Consider the following 21,041-nt stretch of genomic DNA (forward strand, 5'->3'; position numbering starts at 1 on the left):
AGTTATTATAAACACTATCTCACACAGTCTGGTACTTACCCCAGTGTCTGTATTTTACAGTCCGGGTTCCTCAGAGCCACAGACAGTAGTTTCACTCCTGAATCTCCCAGTTTATTATTACCCAGGTTCAGATCCGTCAGTGAGCGGTTTGTACTGAGAGCGGAGGCGAGATCCTCGACACAAGAATCTGTGAGACTGTTAGCATCCAGCCTGGGGATCAGAGAGAGAAATAACAGGAATCAGAGTCAATCCCCAGAGTTTATTAATAACACTATTACTGATACTAATAATAATGTTCAGTGTCAGACATCCAGTTATTATAAACACAATCTCACACAGTCTGGTACTTACCCCAGTTTCTGTAATTTACAGTCCGGGTTCCTCAGAGCCACAGACACTAGTTTCATTCCTGAATCTCCCAATTGAATGCCATTCAGCCTAAAAACAGAGAGAGAGAAACAAACTGAATCAAAGTCCGGATCTGATATACTTTTCTCTCTGGGATATTACAACAATCACTGAAAGTACTTCAGGAAATTAATCACCCGGTTTTCCCCATCGGCGACGGTCGGGCGGGGTCCGGTGGAGGGCCGGGAGAGGGTCGGTGGAGGGTCGGGCGGGGGTCGGGGTCGGTGGAGAGTTGGTGGCGGGTCGGGTGGGGTCGGTGTTGGGTGCGGCCGGGGTCGGGGAGGGTCAGGCGGGGCCGGGGTCGGCAGAGGGTCGGGCGGGGCCGGGGCCGGGAGAGGGTCGGTGCGAGGGTCGGGCGGGGCTGGGAGAGGGTCGGGCGGGGCCGGGAGAGGGTCGGGGCGAGGCCGGGGGCGGCGGTTGGGCGGGGGCAGCTGGAGGGTTGGGCGGGGCCGGGCCGGGTTTGGCGGAGGGTTGGGCGGGGCCGGTGGAGGGTCGGTGCGAGGGTCGGGCGGGGCCGGGCCGGGTTTGGCGGAGGGTCGGGCGGGGCCGGTGGAGGGTCGGTGCGAGGGTCGGGCGGGGCCGGGTTCGGGAGAGGGTCGGGGCGAGGCCGGGGGCGGCGGTTGGGCGGGGGCAGCCGGAGGGTTGGGCGGGGCCGGGGGCGGCGGAGGGCGGGGCCGGGCCGGGTTTGGCGGAGGGTTGGGCGGGGCCGGTGGAGGGTCAGGCGGGGCCGGGGTTGGCGGAGGGTCGGGCGGGGCCGGGGACGGCGGAGGGTCGGGCCGGGGTCGGGTCGGGTGTGTCCGGGGTCGGGGACGGCGGGGGGGTCGGGTGTGTCCGGGGTCGGGGGTCGCGGCCTCACTCTGGGGAATTGGGGGAAGCGGGTTTGATGACACACATTGACTTTGCCCATTGTGCTCTGTGTTCGACAGTATTGAGGTTCTACAAACACTGACATCAGCACAGGGGAGCTCGGCTGCACCCAGGCTCTCCCAGAACTCCCTCTAGATGATTATGGAGGGAGCCACAGCCCGCAGGGAGGTTCTCGTCTCTTCCAAGGGGCGGAAGAGACCAACACAGCCTGGGTGCACATTGCACCGTGGGGCTCAAGCAGGGATGTCATCGGGAGGACCAGCCTGCAGTGACACAAACCTTTCAATGATCTCAGTAGATCACAAAACGTTACTGCAAAGCCTCACTTAACCTCATCAGGCTGTGCCTCTCATCACATCCCCATCACTCTGCCTTCCCCACCCTACTCCTGAACATCCTTACTCTCACCAACTTACCCTGCACCTCCACCCATCTCTCTCTATATTATCACATCCCCATCACTCTGCCTTCCCCACCCTACTCCTGAACATCCTTACTCTCACCAACTTACCCTGCACCTCCACCCATCTCTCTCTATATTATCACATCCCCATCACTCTGCCTTCCCCACCCTACTCCTGAACATCCTTACTCTCACCAACTTACCCTGCACCTCCACCCATCTCTCTCTATATTATCACATCCCCATCACTCTGCCTTCCCCACCCTACTCCTGAACATCCTTACTCTCACCAACTTACCCTGCACCTCCACCCATCTCTCTCTATATTATCACATCCCCATCACTCTGCCTTCCCCACCCTACTCCTGAACATCCTTACTCTCACCAACTTACCCTGCACCTCCCCCCATCTCTCTCTATATTATCACATCCCCATCACTCTGCCTTCCCCACCCTACTCCTGAACATGCTTACTCTCACCAACTTACCCTGCACCTCCCCCATCTCTCTCTATATTATCACATCCCCATCACTCTGCCTTCCCCACCCTACTCCTGAACATCCTTACTCTCACCAACTTACCCTGCACCTCCCCCCATCTCTCTCTATATTATCACATCCCCATCACTCTGCCTTCCCCACCCTACTCCTGAACATGCTTACTCTCACCAACTTACCCTGCACCTCCCCCATCTCTCTCTATATTATCACATCCCCATCACTCTGCCTTCCCCACCCTACTCCTGAACATCCTTACTCTCACCAACTTACCCTGCACCTCCACCCATCTCTCTCTATATTATCACATCCCCATCACTCTGCCTTCCCCACCCTACTCCTGAACATCCTTACTCTCACCAACTTATCTTGCACCTCCACCCATCTCTCTCTATATTGTCACATCCCCATCACTCTGCCTTCCCCACCCTACTCCTGAACATCCTTACTCTCACCAACTTACCCTGCACCTCCACCCATCTCTCTCTATATTATCACATCCCCATCACTCTGCCTTCCCCACCCTACTCCTGAACATCCTTACTCTCACCAACTTACCCTGCACCTCCACCCATTCCTCTCTATCTATATTATCACATCCCCATCTCACGAGCCACCCCTCACACTCACCCTCATCCTAGTCCAATCATACCAACTAACAACACACAAGGATAGGCAATTGTGTGTTTTAGCCAATGTTCATGTGAAGTTTCTGTTAATGTGGTGTCAAACATTGAAATCTTTATTTTCAACACTTTCCGTTCTTCGAAAGATTTGTGTACATGTTTGGAAGTGGCTTAGTGAGTTGCAGTGAATGGTGAGACATAACGGTAGCCCCCGCAATGCTGATGAGTGTGACAGGAATGGTTTGGGCATTGTCGGGATGCTTTGTGTTGTTGGTGTGGGCTGGTGTTAACCTGGCACATCATGTGTCATCCAGGGCATGCAGTGCCAAGTGAAGAAATTCTGGCCATGGTGAGGCCATCTCTGGTGACCCGGTCAGCAATGTGGCCGGGTGTTGATGCCCTCTGTGCGGTGCAGCATCAGGAGTTGTGAAGAAGGTTGGTGTTGCTGTTGGTGCTGCTGGTGTCCCTGGTGCTGCTGGTGTTGGGGCTGATCGTGGTGAGACTCTGAGGCCCAAGGTGAGACAGTATAAACCAGACCCATGCTGGTGTAATAGATGGCAGGTGAACTTGAGATGTCAGAAGCAATCTGTTAATGGTGAGAGAGGTTGTTCCAATGAGGTGACACTGGATAGAGAGTTTGCTCCAAACACTTGCAACCTGCATAAAGCTCAATCTGTCTTCCAAATGCAGTAAGCAACAGCTTCTGAGCTTGGAAAGTGAACAGCTGTGAGATGGGAGCTTTTATAGCACATTTCCAGCTGTCAAGTAATGAAATGATTCCATGGCCTTTCAACTCCCGCCCTGGTTACCTGACGTGATCCCCGAGCAGCGTGGACCACAGGAACATAGGGTCTGATGAAAGGGAGGAACTGAAAGAAATCAGTATTTGTAGGGAAATGGATGGGATTGAAGGCCGATAAATCCCCAGGGCCTGATAATCTACATCCTAGGGTACTTAAGGAAGTGGCCCCAGAAATAGTAGATGCATTGCTGATCATCTGCCAACATTTGATGGAATCTGGAACAGTACCCATGGATTGGAGGGTAGCTAATGTTACCCCACTGTTCAAAAAAGGTGGTAGAGAGAAAACAGGGAATTACATCGGTAAGCCTGACATCGGTAGTGAGGAAAATGCTAGAGTCCATCATAAAAGATGTAATAGCAGAGCACTTGGAAAATAGTGACAGGATCGGACAAAGTCAACATGGATTTACAAAAGGTAAATCGTGCTTGAATAATCTACTGGAATTTTTTGAGGAAGTAACTAGTAAAATAGATAAGGGAGAACCAGTGGATGTGGTGTATTTGGACTTTCAGAAGGCTTTCGATAAGGTCCCACATAAGAGATTAGTGTGTAAAGTTAAGGCACATGGGATTGGGGGGCAAGGTATTGACTTGGATAGAGAACTGGTTGGTAGATAGAAAGCAAAGAGTTGGAATAAACGGGTCTTTTTCTGAGAGGCAGGCAGTGACTAGTGGGGTACCGCAGGGATCGGTCCTTGGACCCCAGCTATTCACAATATATATTAATGATCTAGACAAGGGAACTAGATGTAATATCTCCAAATTTGCAGGTGAAACAAAGCATGGGTGGGCGTGTGTGTTGTGAGGAGGATGCCGAGAAACTACAGGATGATTTGGACAGGTTGGGTGATTGGGCAGAAGCATGGCAGATGCAATACAACGTGGATAAATGTGAGGTTATCCACTTTGGTGTCAAAAACAGGAAGGCAGATTATTATCTGAATGGCAATAGATTGGGAGAAGGGGAAGTGCAATGAGACCTGGGTGTCCTTGTGCACCAGTCGCTGAAGGTAAGCATGCAGGTACAGCAGGCGGTTAAGGCGGCAAATGGTATGTTGGCCTTCGTAGCGAGAGGGTTTGAGTACAGGAACAAGGAGGTCTTGCTGCAGTTGTACAGGGCCTTGGTGAGGCCGCACCTTGAGTATTGTGTGCAGTTTTGGTCGCCTTATCTGAGGAAGGATTTTCTTGCCATGGAAGGAGTGCAGCGAAGATTCACCAGGCTGATACCTGGGATGGCAGGAATGACGTATGAAGAGAGATTGGGTCGATTGGGCTTGTACTCGCTGGAGTTTAGAAGAATGAGAGGGGATCTCATTGAAACTTATAAAATTCTAATAGGACTGGACAGACTGGATGCAGGGAGGATGTTCCCGATGGCGGGGGAGTCCAGAACCAGGGGTCACAGTCTAAAGGATAAGGGGTAGACCTTTTAGGACAGAAATGAGGAGGAATTTCTTCACCCAGAGAGTGGTGAACCTGTGGAATTCTCCACCACAGAGGGCAGCAGAGGCCAATAAACGGTGGCATAGTGGTTAGCACTGTTGCCTCACAGCGCCAGGGACCCGGGTTCGAATCCGGCCTCGGGCGACTGTCTGTGTGGAGTTTGCACATTCTCCCCGTGTTTGCGTGGGTTTCCTCCGGGTGCTCCGGTTTCCTCCCACAGTCCAAAGATGCGCGAGTTAGGTTGATTGGCTATGATAAATTGACCCTTAGTGTTAGGGGGATTAAATACGTGGGGTTACAGGGATAGGGTGGGATATGTGTTGGTGTAGGGATTACGGGGATCGGGTGGGATATGTGTCGGTGCAGGCTCGATGGGCCGAAATGGCCTCTATCTGCACTGTGGGGTTTCTGTGATTTCTGTGATATTCAAGGAGGAGTTGGATATATTTCTTAAGGCTAAAGGGATCAAGGGGTATGGGGAGAAAGCAGGGACCGGGTACTGAATTTGGATGATCAGCCATGATCGCATTGAATGGCGGAGCAGGCTCGAGGGGCCGATTGGCCTACTCCTGCTCCTATCTTCCATGTTTCTATGTAAACTCTGAAGGCGAGCTGAAAATAGTTGTTACTGTAATCCTCTGTTAACAAGGTTATAATGACCTGAATTGCCTCCCCCGCCGCTACGTGTCGGGTCTGCTCTGCTCTGACAGACCCGACATTTGGGAAAGGCACGTGGTGGCGGGTTGACAGCGAGGTCCCGACCCACTGGGGAAAAATCCATTTTCCCACCCGACCCGCCACTGATCGCGCCCGCTGACCCCTGCGAAATTCCCCCCTCACTGGGAATGTATCTCACTCTGTCCAACTGCCCATATATTCAGGGACTGTCCGTTAATGTATTTATTAAATAAAGTGCTGTCTGTGTGGAGCCTTTAAATGTCCCTCAGTCCGGTCTCATTCCCTGATGATGAGAATTACCCTCCTGGAGCTCAGTGACCGGCCTTGTCATGTTTGGAGAAACTTGTCTCAGTTCTGCTGCTCCTTAAATCCCGGATTTTATGGGAATCGGTCGAATTTCCCAGAATTAAATGATAAAGCGGTGATTCCCTGTGCTTTCTACTCTGTGCATTATATTAATCTGTATAATATCTCGGGGTGAGTTATATTGTGAAACGCTCACTGCTGCTGTAAAATCCGTCCCCCAGGATTTTATATAACAAGGAGAATTTATTCTGAAATAAAAACAGGAAATGCTGGAAATACCCAGCAGGTCAGGCAGCATCTAGAGAGAGAGAAACAGAGTTAATGTTTCAGGACAAGGACCCCTCGTCAGAACTGGAACAAGTTACAGATGTAACAGATGTTTAAGCAAGTGTCGGGGCCGGGAAAGGTGGGGGGAGCGGAGGACAGAACAAAAGGGAAGGTCTGTGATAGGGTGGAAGACAGGAGAGATTAAATGTGGAGGCTGGTGGGGTGAAAGGTGAAGACAAGGGGAACCTATCGTGGTTCTGGGAGGGAGGGGAAGGGGTGAGAGCAGAAGTGTGGGAAACAGAACAGACACGGTCAAGAGCCGCGTCAACCACGGTAGAGGGGAATCCTCGGTTGAGGGAAAAGGAAGACATGTCGGAAGCACTGGATGGAACGTGGCATCATCAGAAAAACTGGGAGAATGGGCCAGCGTCCTTACAGGAAGCGAGGTGGGAGGAAGTGTATTCCAGGTAGCTGTGGGAGTCAGAGGGCTTATAGTGAATGTTTGTCAATAGCAGCAAGAGAGTTTATTCTGTCCCGTTACAAGTTTTAAATGTCCCTGTGCTCCTAGTTTATAGGGGAGGGGAGTCTCTCACTTTATTCCCATTATTAAACTGGCTCTACATTTATTTCGGGGTAACTGGCCCGGCAGTTTTTGGGGAATTTTTGAAGTTCCCTCCCCGAGCGGGGCCTCACACACAGGGGGTGGATTATGGGGAATTCCCGGGTTCACTGCCCCCGGTTTACCCAGGAGCCGCCCGCTGTGTGCGAGGCCCCACCGCTGGCCGGTGTGTGTCTGTACTCCGGTTAGATTGGAACCTTTTCACCGGCAGGTTTAAGATCCTGAATATCAATCTTTACTCAATGTTCAGGACTGTGAATAATTGTAAACATTTACAGCTGAAAGAATTCCCGATTCCCCAATATTCCCAATCCAGGAAACTACCCCCTCGACAGGACACACCCTGCACGGTATTGGAGTAAATATCGAACTGTTAGTGATTTAAACTCGGGTTTCTCTCCTGTTTCTAGTTGAAATGGTGGATGTGGAAAACATTTTAAATTAATTTTATCTTTACTGCCGGATTATATTTTATATGTTTACCTGTCCAGCCTTATTAAACGTGATTTATTGTAATTAAATTATCAGACTCTCAGTGACCTGTATCTGCTGATCCGATAAAGACTGTAAAATCCCTACTTGGTCACAAGGATCCATTTTAGATTCTCCAGTCCTGAGGGAATTACTGACCGATCATATTATTATTGGTCATATTTGTGTTGAATCCGCTTCTCCCTGGTTTAACTGAACTGTTTGTTTCCCTACATTACGGAGCAACAACACAATCCGTGACTGTTCTACAATTCGCCCAACAGTTAGAGACAAATAAACAGTTACCTCAACACCCGGCATTTGTGCAGTACGGGTCCCAGCCGCTGGAGTCCTTCACACTGAATGGAGCAACAACACAATCCGTGACTGTTCTACAATTCACCCAACAGTTAGAGACAAATAAACAGTTACCTCAACACCCGGCATTTGTGCAGTACGGGTCCCAGCCGCTGGAGTCCTTCACACTGAATGGAGCAGCCTCCTAGATCGAGGTCTTTTATTGAATCACAGAGTCCAATGACGTGAGACAGGACCGCACAGTCAATCGGGGTCAATGTCAATTCACGAAATGTAAGTGTTTCCACAGATCCCACTGTGGTCTGAGCCAGTCCTTTATTCTGAGACTCAAACAGGTAGTGGAATGTGTTCAGGAGGTCCCTTTTACCAGTTTCACTCCCTGTGTTTCCAATCTGTCCTTCAATCTTCTCCTTCACCCAGTCAATCACTCGGCAGGTGGTTTGATGAAGAAATGGACCCAGAAACTCCTCCAGGGGCCGAGCTGCCCGTGGGGAGGAGAGACCAGCAACAAAACGGAGAAATATCTCAAATCGCCCATCTTCCTTGCTGTGGGATTCTCCGAGGAGTTTCAGGATGTCCCCAGAATCTGGAGTCAGGAATTGTGCGAGTGCGGCTACAAACTCTTGGATGGTGAGGTGCGGGAATGTGTACACCACGCTCTGGACAGAATCATCTCTCTCCAAAAGTTCCATCATGAACCCAGACAGGAACTGGGAAGGTTGTAGATTGTACTTGATCAAATCTCCATTTCCAAACACAATCTTCTTCTCGGAGACTCCTGTGAAGGCCATCTCACCAAGCTTCAGTAACACGTCACGGGGGCTTGCAATCTCTCGGCCATGGTTTTTCAGAATGTTGTAAATATAGTAGGAATATAGTTGGGTGATGGTCTTGGGAACTCGCAGCTGATTCCTGTCTCTTTGTGTAAAGAAGGGGCCCAGTGACAGACCGAGGATCCAGCAGTAGGAAGGGTTGTAGCACATTGTGTACAGGATCTCGTTCTCCTCCACGTGTTTGAAAACAGCTGCTGCCACCGTCTGATCTTCAAAAAACTTGTTGAAATATTCCTTCCGTTCTTCACCAACAAATCCCAGGATTTCAGCCCAGACACTGATCTCAGCCTTTTCCAATAAATGTAATGCAGTGGGGCGGCTGGTCACTAGCACTGAACATCCTGGGAGCAGCTTGTGCTGTATTAAACTGTACACAATGTCAGACACTTCACACCAGTCTTCAGGATCTGTGCACCTGTGCTGAGGTTCTGTATTTCTCCGATTGTCAGCAAAATCGATCCTGTCCTTGAATTCATCCAAACCATCGAATATAAACAACAATCTCTCTGGGTTCTTCCAGAGCTCCCTAAGAATATTCCCAAAGTAAGGATACTGATCCAGTATCAGATTCCTCAGGTTTATTCTACAATTAATAGTGTTCAAATCCCGGAATTTAAAGCTGAAAACAAATTGAAAGTTTGGGTATATTTTCCCAGTGGCCCAGTCATGAACAATCTTTTGTATCATTGTTGTTTTTCCAATCCCCGGGACTCCGCTCACTGCTCCTGAACTCCCAGATTTGGATTCTCTCTGGGAAAAACTGCTGTGGAACAATTGATCAGTTCGTATTTTTTCCAGCACTCCCCGGAGATGTTGTTTTCTCCACTCTTCATGGTCTCGGCCTCTTGCCAGCAGTTCATGTTCTACAAGTGTCCGATCTCGAACAGTCGAAATGATCGTTAGCTCAGCGTATCGATCAACCAGCTGGAAAATCTTAACCTTCTCCTTTATTAGGATCGTGTTCAGTCTCAGTGTTTCAGTTTGTACCCGGAGTGTTTCCTTGTGTTTCTGCTGAACATCTTCAATTAGAACAGACAGAAAGTGGTTTCAATGTTAGTTGTATTGACAAAAACAACTTCTCAATAACATTGAATGTTCAGTAAAATATTGCACGGTTTAATTCACAGCTTCAATAGACGTGCGTGTAGAAATTAAATCTCAGTTAATGGAAACCTCGCTTGAAAGCGAACAATGGTCGAGAAAAGTTTCAAATCCTCACTTGATTCTAATATTCACTGAACATGGAGATTTCAATGAAGGTGATATTTTCCCTCTGATGGTTAATACTCTCCGGCCTGCACTGTGCTTTAGAAATCACATTACAAATCCACACATGATCCTGTTTATATGACAGTAGAAGTTCTAGTGGATCAAACTCTGAAACCGTCAGTGGTGATTCCCTTCTGAAGCAATGGAAAACGGGATTGATCGCACACCGAGAGGGACAATGTGCAGAAGATCCTCCGTTAGTGTATCAGACCGTGGGCAGGTTATCTGGGTTAGTGTGTACACTGGGAGAGGGACAGACTGTGAATGGACAGAACTTGCACTGTTACTGTATCAGACCGTGGGCAGGTTATCTGGGTTAGTGTGTACACTGGGAGAGGGACAGACTGTGAATGGACAGAACTTGCACTGTTACTGTATCAGACCGTGGGCAGGTTATCTGGGTTAGTGTGTACACTGGGAGAGGGACAGACTGTGAATGGACAGAACTTGCACTGTTACTGTATCAGACCGTGGGCAGGTTATCTGGGTTAGTGTGTACACTGGGAGAGGGACAGACTGTGAATGGACAGAACTTGCACTGTTACTGTATCAGACCGTGGGCAGGTTATCTGGGTTAGTGTGTACACTGGGAGAGGGACAGACTGTGAATGGACAGAACTTGCACTGTTACTGTATCACACCATGGGCAGGTTATCTGGGTTAGTGTACACACTGGGAGAGGGACAGACTGTGAATGGACAGATCTTGCACTGTTACTGTATCAGACCGTGGGCAGGTTATCTGGGTTAGTGTGTACAGTGGGAGAGGGACAGACTGTGAATGGACAGAACTTGCACTGTTACTGTATCAGACCGTGGGCAGGTTATCTGGGTTAGTGTACACACTGGGAGAGGGACAGACTGTGAATGGACAGAACTTGCACTGTTACTGTATCAGACCGTGGGCAGGTTATCTGGGTTAGTGTGTACACTGGGAGAGGGGCAGACTGTGAATGGACAGAACTTGCACTGTTACTGTATCAGACCGTGGGCAGGTTATCTGGGTTAGTGTGTACACTGGGAGAGGGACAGACTGTGAATGGACAGAACTTGCACTGTTTCTGTATCACACCGTGGGCAGGTTATCTGGGTTAGTGTGTACACTGGGAGAGGGACAGACTGTGAATGGACAGAACTTGCACTGTTACTGTATCAGACCGTGGGCAGGTTATCTGGGTTAGTGTGTACACTGGGAGAGGGACAGACTGTGAATGGACAGAACTTGCACTGTTTCTGTATCACACCATGGGCAGGTTATCTGGGTTAGTGTGTACACTGGGAGAGGGACAGACTGTGAATGGACAGAACTTGCACTGTTACTGTATCAGACCATGGGCTGGTTATCTGGGTTAGTGTGTACACTGGGAGAGGGACAGACTGTGAATGGACAGAACTTGCACTGTTACTGTATCAGACCATGGGCTGGTTATCTGGGTTAGTGTGTACACTGGGAGAGGGACAGACTGTGAATGGACAGAACTTGCACTGTTACTGTATCAGACCGTGGGCAGGTTATCTGGGTTAGTGTGTGCACTGGGAGAGGGACAGACTGTGAATGGACAGAACTTGCACGGTTACTGTATCAGACCGTGGGCAGGTTATCTGTGTTAGTGTACACACTGGGAGAGGGACAGACTGTGAATGGACAGAACTTGCACTGTTACTGTATCAGACCGTGGGCAGGTTATCTGGGTTACTGTGTACACTGGGAGAGGGACAGACTGTGAATGGACAGAACTTGCACTGTTACTGTATCAGACCGTGGGCAGGTTATCTGGGTTACTGTGTACACTGGGAGAGGGACAGACTGTGAATGGACAGAACTTGCACTGTTACTGTATCAGACCGTGGGCAGATTATCTGGGTTAGTGTGTACACTGGGAGAGGGACAGACTGTGAATGGACAGAACTTGCACTGTTTCTGTATCACACCGTGGGCAGGTTATCTGGGTTAGTGTGTACACTGGGAGAGGGACAGACTGTGAATGGACAGAACTTGCACTGTTTCTGTATCACACCATGGGCAGGTTATCTGGGTTAGTGTGTACACTGGGAGAGGGACAGACTGTGAATGGACAGAACTTGCACTGTTACTGTATCAGACCATGGGCTGGTTATCTGGGTTAGTGTGTACACTGGGAGAGGGACAGACTGTGAATGGACAGAACTTGCACTGTTACTGTATCAGACCATGGGCTGGTTATCTGGGTTAGTGTGTACACTGGGAGAGGGACAGACTGTGAATGGACAGAACTTGCACTGTTACTGTATCAGACCGTGGGCAGGTTATCTGGGTTAGTGTGTGCACTGGGAGAGGGACAGACTGTGAATGGACAGAACTTGCACGGTTACTGTATCAGACCGTGGGCAGGTTATCTGTGTTAGTGTACACACTGGGAGAGGGACAGACTGTGAATGGACAGAACTTGCACTGTTACTGTATCAGACCGTGGGCAGGTTATCTGGGTTACTGTGTACACTGGGAGAGGGACAGACTGTGAATGGACAGAACTTGCACTGTTACTGTATCAGACCGTGGGCAGGTTATCTGGGTTACTGTGTACACTGGGAGAGGGACAGACTGTGAATGGACAGAACTTGCACTGTTACTGTATCAGACCGTGGGCAGATTATCTGGGTTAGTGTGTACACTGGGAGAGGGACAGACTGTGAATGGACAGAACTTGCACTGTTACTGTATCAGACCGTGGGCAGGTTATCTGGGTTAGTGTGTACACTGGGAGAGGGACAGACTGTGAATGGACAGAACTTGCACTGTTACTGTATCAGACCGTGGGCAGGTTATCTGGGTTAGTGTGTACACTGGCAGAGGGATAGACTCTGAATGGACAGAACTTGCACTGTTACTGTATTCGACCGTCGCAGGTTATCTGGGTTAGTGTGTACACTGGGAGAGGGACAGACAGTGAATGGACAGAACTTGCACTGTTACTGTATCAGACCATGGGCAGGTTATCTGTGTTAGTGTGTACACTGGGAGAGGGACAGACTGTGAATGGACAGAACTTGCACTGTTACTGTATCAGACCATGGGCAGGTTACCTGGGTTAGTGTGTACACTGGGAGAGGGACAGACTGTGAATGGACAGAACTTGCACTGTTACTGTATCAGACCGTGGGCAGGTTATCTGTGTTAGTGTGTACACTGGGAGAGGGACAGACTGTGAATGGACAGAACTTGCACTGTTACTGTATCAGACCGTGGGCAGGTTATCTGTGTTAGTGTGTACACTGGGAGAGGGACAGACTGTGAATGGACAGAACTTGCACTGTTACTGTATCAGACTGTGGGCAGGTTATCTGGGTTAGTGTGTACACTGGGAGAGGGACAGACTGTGAATGGACAGAACTTGCACTGTTACTGTATCAGACCGTGGGCAGGTTATCTGTGTTAGTGTGTACACTGGGAGAGGGACAGACTGTGAATGGACAGAACTTGCACTGTTACTGTATCAGACCGTGGGCAGGTTATGTGTGTTAGTGTGTACACTGGGAGAGGGACAGACTGTGAATGGACAGAACTTGCACTGTCACTGTATCAGACCGTGGGCAGGTTATCTGGGTTAGTGTGTACACTGGGAGAGGGACAGACTGTGAATGGACAGAACTTGCACTGTTACTGTATCAGACCGTGGGCAGGTTATCTGGGGTAGTGTGTACACTGGGAGAGGGACAGACTGTGAATGGACAGAACTTGCAGTGTTACTGTATCAGACCGTGGGCAGGTTATCTGTGTTAGTGTGTACACTGGGAGAGGGACAGACTGTGAATGGACAGAACTTGCACTGTTACTGTATCAGACCAGTGGCAGGTTATCTGGGTTAGTGTGTACACTGGGAGAGGGACAGATTGTGAATGGACAGAACTTGCACTGTTACTGTATCAGACCGTGGGCAGGTTATCTGGGGTAGTGTGTACACTGGGAGAGGGACAGACTGTGAATGGACAGAAGTTGCACTGTTACTGTATCAGACCAGGGGCAGGTTATCTGGGTTAGAGTGTACACTGGGAGAGGGACAGACTGTGAATGGACAGAACTTGCACTGTTACTGTATCAGACCATGGGCAGGTTATCTGGGTTAGTGTGTACACTGGGAGAGGGACAGACTGTGAATGGACAGAACTTGCACTGTTACTGTATCAGACCGTGGGCAGGTTATCTGGGTTAGTGTGTACACTGGGAGAGGGACAGACTGTGAATGGACAGAACTTGCACTGTTAGTGTATCAGACCGTGGGCAGGTTATCTGGGTTAGTGTGTACACTGGGAGAGGGACAGACTGTGAATGGACAGAACTTGCACTGTTACTGTATCAGACCATGGCCAGGTTATCTGGGTTAGTGTGTACACTGGGAGAGGGACAGACTGTGAATGGACAGAACTTGCACTGTTACTGTATCAGACCGTGGGCAGGTTATCTGGGTTAGTGCGTACACTGGGAGAGGGACAGACTGTGAATGGACAGAACTTGCACTGTTACTGTATCAGACCGTGGGCAGGTTATCTGGGTTAGTGCGTACACTGGGAGAGGGACAGACTGTGAATGGACAGAATTTGCACTGTTACTGTATCAGACCGTGGGCAGGTTATCTGGGTTAGTGTGTACACTGGGAGAGGGACAGACTGTGAATGGACAGAACATGCACTGTTACTGTATCAGACCATGGGCAGGTTATCTGGGTTAGTGTGTATACTGGGAGAGGGACAGACTGTGAATGGACAGTACTTGCACTGTTACTGTGTCAGACCAGGGGCACGTTATCTGGGTTAGTGTGTACACTGGGAGAGGGACAGACTGTGAATGGACAGAACTTGCACTGTTACTGTATCAGACCCTGGGCAGGTTATCTGGGTCAGTGTGTACACTGGGAGAGGGACAGACTGTGAATGGAGAGAACTTGCACTGTTACTGTATCAGACCGTGGGCAGGTTATCTGGGTTAGTGTGTACACTGGGAGAGGGACAGACTGTGAATGGACAGAAGTTGCACTGTTACTGTATCAGACGGTGGGCAGGTTATCTGGGTTAGTGTGTACACTGGGAGAGGGACAGACTGTGAATGGACAGAACTTGCACTGTTACTGTATCAGACCGTGGGCAGGTTATCTGGGGTAGTGTGTACACTGGGAGAGGGACAGACTGTGAATGGACAGAAGTTGCACTGTTACTGTATCAGACCGTGGGCAGGTTATCTGGGTTAGTGTGTACACTGGGAGAGGGACAGACTGTGAATGGACAGGCGTTGCACTGTTACTGTATCAGACCGTGGGCAGGTTATCTGGGTTGGTGTGTACACTGGGAGAGGGACAGACTGTGAATGGACAGAACTTGCACTGTTACTGTATCAGACCGTGGGCAGGTTATCTGGGTTAGTGTGTACACTGGGAGAGGGACAGACTGTGAATGGACAGAACTTGCACTGTTACTGTATCAGACCGTGGGCAGGTTATCGGGGTTAGTGTGTACACTGGGAGAGGGACAGACTGTGAATGGACAGATCTTGCACTGTTACTGTATCAGACCGTGGGCAGGTTATCTGGGTTATTGTGTACACTGGGAGAGGGACAGACTGTGAATGGACGGAACTTGCACTGTTACTGTATCAGACCGTGGGCAGGTTATCTGGGTTAGTGTGTACACTGGGAGAGGGACAGACTGTGAATGGACAGAACTTGCACTGTTACTGTATCAGACCGTGGGCAGGTTATCTGGGTTAGTGTGTACACTGGGAGAGGGACAGACTGTCAATGGACAGAACTTGCACTGTTACTGTATCAGACCGTGGGCAGGTTATCTGGGTTAGTGTGCACACTGGGAGAGGGACAGACTGTGAATGGACAGAACTTGCACTGTTACTGTATCAGACCGTGGGCAGGTTATCTGGGTTAGTGTGTACACTGGGAGAGGGACAGACTGTGAATGGACAGAACTTGCACTGTTACTGTATCAGACCGTGGGCAGGTTATCTGGGTTAGTGTGTACACTGGGAGAAGGACAGACTGTGAATGGACAGAACTTGCACTGTTACTGTATCAGACCGTGGGCAGGTTATCTGGGTTAGTGTGTACACTGGGAGAGGGACAGACTGTGAATGGACAGAACTTGCACTGTTACTGTATCAGACCGTGGGCTGGTTATCTGGGTTAGTGTGTACACTGGGAGAGGGACAGACTGTGAATGGACAGAACTTGCACTGTTACTGTATCAGACCGCGGGCAGGTTATCTGGGTTAGTGTGTACACTGGGAGAGGGACAGACTGTGAATGGACAGAACTTGCACTGTTACTGTATCAGACCGTGGGCTGGTTATCTGGGTTAGTGTGTACACTGGGAGAGGGACAGACTGTGAATGGACAGAACTTGCACTGTTACTGTATCAGACCGTGGGCTGGTTATCTGGGTTAGTGTGTACACTGGGAGAGGGACAGACTGTGAATGGACAGAACTTGCACTGTTACTGTATCAGACCGTGGGCAGGTTATCTGGGTTAGTGTGTACACTGGGAGAGGGACAGACTGTGAATGGACAGAACTTGCACTGTTACTGTATCAGACCGTGGGCAGGTTATCTGGGTTATTGTGTACACTGGGAGAGGGACAGACTGTGAATGGACGGAACTTGCACTGTTACTGTATCAGACCGTGGGCAGGTTATCTGGGTTAGTGTGTACACTGGGAGAGGGACAGACTGTGAATGGACAGAACTTGCACTGTTACTGTATCAGACCGTGGGCAGGTTATCTGGGTTAGTGTGTACACTGGGAGAGGGACAGACTGTCAATGGACAGAACTTGCACTGTTACTGTATCAGACCGTGGGCAGGTTATCTGGGTTAGTGTGCACACTGGGAGAGGGACAGACTGTGAATGGACAGAACTTGCACTGTTACTGTATCAGACCGTGGGCAGGTTATCTGGGTTAGTGTGTACACTGGGAGAGGGACAGACTGTGAATGGACAGAACTTGCACTGTTACTGTATCAGACCGTGGGCAGGTTATCTGGGTTAGTGTGTACACTGGGAGAAGGACAGACTGTGAATGGACAGAACTTGCACTGTTACTGTATCAGACCGTGGGCTGGTTATCTGGGTTAGTGTGTACACTGGGAGAGGGACAGACTGTGAATGGACAGAACTTGCACTGTTACTGTATCAGACCGTGGGCTGGTTATCTGGGTTAGTGTGTACACTGGGAGAGGGACAGACTGTGAATGGACAGAACTTGCACTGTTACTGTATCAGACCGCGGGCAGGTTATCTGGGTTAGTGTGTACACTGGGAGAGGGACAGACTGTGAATGGACAGAACTTGCACTGTTACTGTATCAGACCGTGGGCTGGTTATCTGCGTTAGTGTGTACACTGGGAGAGGGACAGACTGTGAATGGACAGAACTTGCACTCTTACTGTATCAGACCGTGGGCTGGTTATCTGGGTTAGTGTGTACACTGGGAGAGGGACAGACTGTGAATGGACAGAACTTGCACTGTTACTGTATCAGACCGTGGGCAGGTTATCTGGGTTAGTGTGTACACTGGGAGAGGGACAGACTGTGAATGGACAGAACTTGCACTGTTACTGTATCAGACCGTGGGCAGGTTATCTGGGTTAGTGTGTACACTGGGAGAGGGACAGACTGTGAATGGACAGAACTTGCACTGTTACTGTATCAGACCGTGGGCAGGTTATCTGGGTTAGTGTGTACACTGGCAGAGGGATAGACTCTGAATGGACAGAACTTGCACTGTTACTGTATTCGACCGTCGCAGGTTATCTGGGTTAGTGTGTACACTGGGAGAGGGACAGACAGTGAATGGACAGAACTTGCACTGTTACTGTATCAGACCATGGGCAGGTTATCTGTGTTAGTGTGTACACTGGGAGAGGGACAGACTGTGAATGGACAGAACTTGCACTGTTACTGTATCAGACCATGGGCAGGTTACCTGGGTTAGTGTGTACACTGGGAGAGGGACAGACTGTGAATGGACAGAACTTGCACTGTTACTGTATCAGACCGTGGGCAGGTTATCTGTGTTAGTGTGTACACTGGGAGAGGGACAGACTGTGAATGGACAGAACTTGCACTGTTACTGTATCAGACCGTGGGCAGGTTATCTGTGTTAGTGTGTACACTGGGAGAGGGACAGACTGTGAATGGACAGAACTTGCACTGTTACTGTATCAGACTGTGGGCAGGTTATCTGGGTTAGTGTGTACACTGGGAGAGGGACAGACTGTGAATGGACAGAACTTGCACTGTTACTGTATCAGACCGTGGGCAGGTTATCTGTGTTAGTGTGTACACTGGGAGAGGGACAGACTGTGAATGGACAGAACTTGCACTGTTACTGTATCAGACCGTGGGCAGGTTATGTGTGTTAGTGTGTACACTGGGAGAGGGACAGACTGTGAATGGACAGAACTTGCACTGTCACTGTATCAGACCGTGGGCAGGTTATCTGGGTTAGTGTGTACACTGGGAGAGGGACAGACTGTGAATGGACAGAACTTGCACTGTTACTGTATCAGACCGTGGGCAGGTTATCTGGGGTAGTGTGTACACTGGGAGAGGGACAGACTGTGAATGGACAGAACTTGCAGTGTTACTGTATCAGACCGTGGGCAGGTTATCTGTGTTAGTGTGTACACTGGGAGAGGGACAGACTGTGAATGGACAGAACTTGCACTGTTACTGTATCAGACCAGTGGCAGGTTATCTGGGTTAGTGTGTACACTGGGAGAGGGACAGATTGTGAATGGACAGAACTTGCACTGTTACTGTATCAGACCGTGGGCAGGTTATCTGGGGTAGTGTGTACACTGGGAGAGGGACAGACTGTGAATGGACAGAAGTTGCACTGTTACTGTATCAGACCAGGGGCAGGTTATCTGGGTTAGAGTGTACACTGGGAGAGGGACAGACTGTGAATGGACAGAACTTGCACTGTTACTGTATCAGACCATGGGCAGGTTATCTGGGTTAGTGTGTACACTGGGAGAGGGACAGACTGTGAATGGACAGAACTTGCACTGTTACTGTATCAGACCGTGGGCAGGTTATCTGGGTTAGTGTGTACACTGGGAGAGGGACAGACTGTGAATGGACAGAACTTGCACTGTTAGTGTATCAGACCGTGGGCAGGTTATCTGGGTTAGTGTGTACACTGGGAGAGGGACAGACTGTGAATGGACAGAACTTGCACTGTTACTGTATCAGACCATGGGCAGGTTATCTGGGTTAGTGTGTACACTGGGAGAGGGACAGACTGTGAATGGACAGAACTTGCACTGTTACTGTATCAGACCGTGGGCAGGTTATCTGGGTTAGTGCGTACACTGGGAGAGGGACAGACTGTGAATGGACAGAACTTGCACTGTTACTGTATCAGACCGTGGGCAGGTTATCTGGGTTAGTGTGTATACTGGGAGAGGGACAGACTGTGAATGGACAGTACTTGCACTGTTACTGTGTCAGACCAGGGGCACGTTATCTGGGTTAGTGTGTACACTGGGAGAGGGACAGACTGTGAATGGACAGAACTTGCACTGTTACTGTATCAGACCCTGGGCAGGTTATCTGGGTCAGTGTGTACACTGGGAGAGGGACAGACTGTGAATGGAGAGAACTTGCACTGTTACTGTATCAGACCGTGGGCAGGTTATCTGGGTTAGTGTGTACACTGTGAGAGGGACAGACTGTGAATGGACAGAAGTTGCACTGTTACTGTATCAGACGGTGGGCAGGTTATCTGGGTTAGTGTGTACACTGGGAGAGGGACAGACTGTGAATGGACAGAACTTGCACTGTTACTGTATCAGACCGTGGGCAGGTTATCTGGGGTAGTGTGTACACTGGGAGAGGGACAGACTGTGAATGGACAGAAGTTGCACTGTTACTGTATCAGACCGTGGGCAGGTTATCTGGGTTAGTGTGTACACTGGGAGAGGGACAGACTGTGAATGGACAGGCGTTGCACTGTTACTGTATCAGACCGTGGGCAGGTTATCTGGGTTGGTGTGTACACTGGGAGAGGGACAGACTGTGAATGGACAGAACTTGCACTGTTACTGTATCAGACCGTGGGCAGGTTATCTGGGTTAGTGTGTACACTGGGAGAGGGACAGACTGTGAATGGACAGAACTTGCACTGTTACTGTATCAGACCGTGGGCAGGTTATCGGGGTTAGTGTGTACACTGGGAGAGGGACAGACTGTGAATGGACAGATCTTGCACTGTTACTGTATCAGACCGTGGGCAGGTTATCTGGGTTATTGTGTACACTGGGAGAGGGACAGACTGTGAATGGACGGAACTTGCACTGTTACTGTATCAGACCGTGGGCAGGTTATCTGGGTTAGTGTGTACACTGGGAGAGGGACAGACTGTGAATGGACAGAACTTGCACTGTTACTGTATCAGACCGTGGGCAGGTTATCTGGGTTAGTGTGTACACTGGGAGAGGGACAGACTGTCAATGGACAGAACTTGCACTGTTACTGTATCAGACCGTGGGCAGGTTATCTGGGTTAGTGTGCACACTGGGAGAGGGACAGACTGTGAATGGACAGAACTTGCACTGTTACTGTATCAGACCGTGGGCAGGTTATCTGGGTTAGTGTGTACACTGGGAGAGGGACAGACTGTGAATGGACAGAACTTGCACTGTTACTGTATCAGACCGTGGGCAGGTTATCTGGGTTAGTGTGTACACTGGGAGAAGGACAGACTGTGAATGGACAGAACTTGCACTGTTACTGTATCAGACCGTGGGCAGGTTATCTGGGTTAGTGTGTACACTGGGAGAGGGACAGACTGTGAATGGACAGAACTTGCACTGTTACTGTATCAGACCGTGGGCTGGTTATCTGGGTTAGTGTGTACACTGGGAGAGGGACAGACTGTGAATGGACAGAACTTGCACTGTTACTGTATCAGACCGCAGGCAGGTTATCTGGGTTAGTGTGTACACTGGGAGAGGGACAGACTGTGAATGGACAGAACTTGCACTGTTACTGTATCAGACCGTGGGCTGGTTATCTGGGTTAGTGTGTACACTGGGAGAGGGACAGACTGTGAATGGACAGAACTTGCACTGTTACTGTATCAGACCGTGGGCTGGTTATCTGGGTTAGTGTGTACACTGGGAGAGGGACAGACTGTGAATGGACAGAACTTGCACTGTTACTGTATCAGACCGTGGGCAGGTTA

General features: G+C 49.8%; 1 protein-coding gene across 4 annotated transcripts in view; it reads right to left on the bottom strand.

Moving 5' to 3' along the window:
• Positions 1-21,041, bottom strand: part of LOC147081794 (NACHT, LRR and PYD domains-containing protein 3-like) — a 151,941-nt gene that overhangs the window by 10,853 nt on the left and 120,047 nt on the right. For 3 of the 4 annotated variants that reach the window (XM_085980666.1, XM_085980665.1, XM_085980664.1), the window contains one exon: positions 7,704-9,561. In XM_085980666.1, coding sequence (XP_085836792.1) covers positions 7,820-9,561 — 1,742 coding nt within the window. In that variant the 3' untranslated portion in view covers positions 7,704-7,819. Of the gene's footprint in view, positions 1-39; positions 211-351; positions 439-7,703; positions 9,562-21,041 lie in introns of those variants that run through there. The other variant, XM_085980667.1, reaches the window with a different exon arrangement.

Source organism: Somniosus microcephalus, unplaced genomic scaffold, assembly GCF_052327205.1.
Source record: "Somniosus microcephalus isolate GS21.2 unplaced genomic scaffold, FLI_Smic_1.0 scaffold368, whole genome shotgun sequence".
Lineage (NCBI taxonomy): Eukaryota > Metazoa > Chordata > Chondrichthyes > Squaliformes > Somniosidae > Somniosus > Somniosus microcephalus.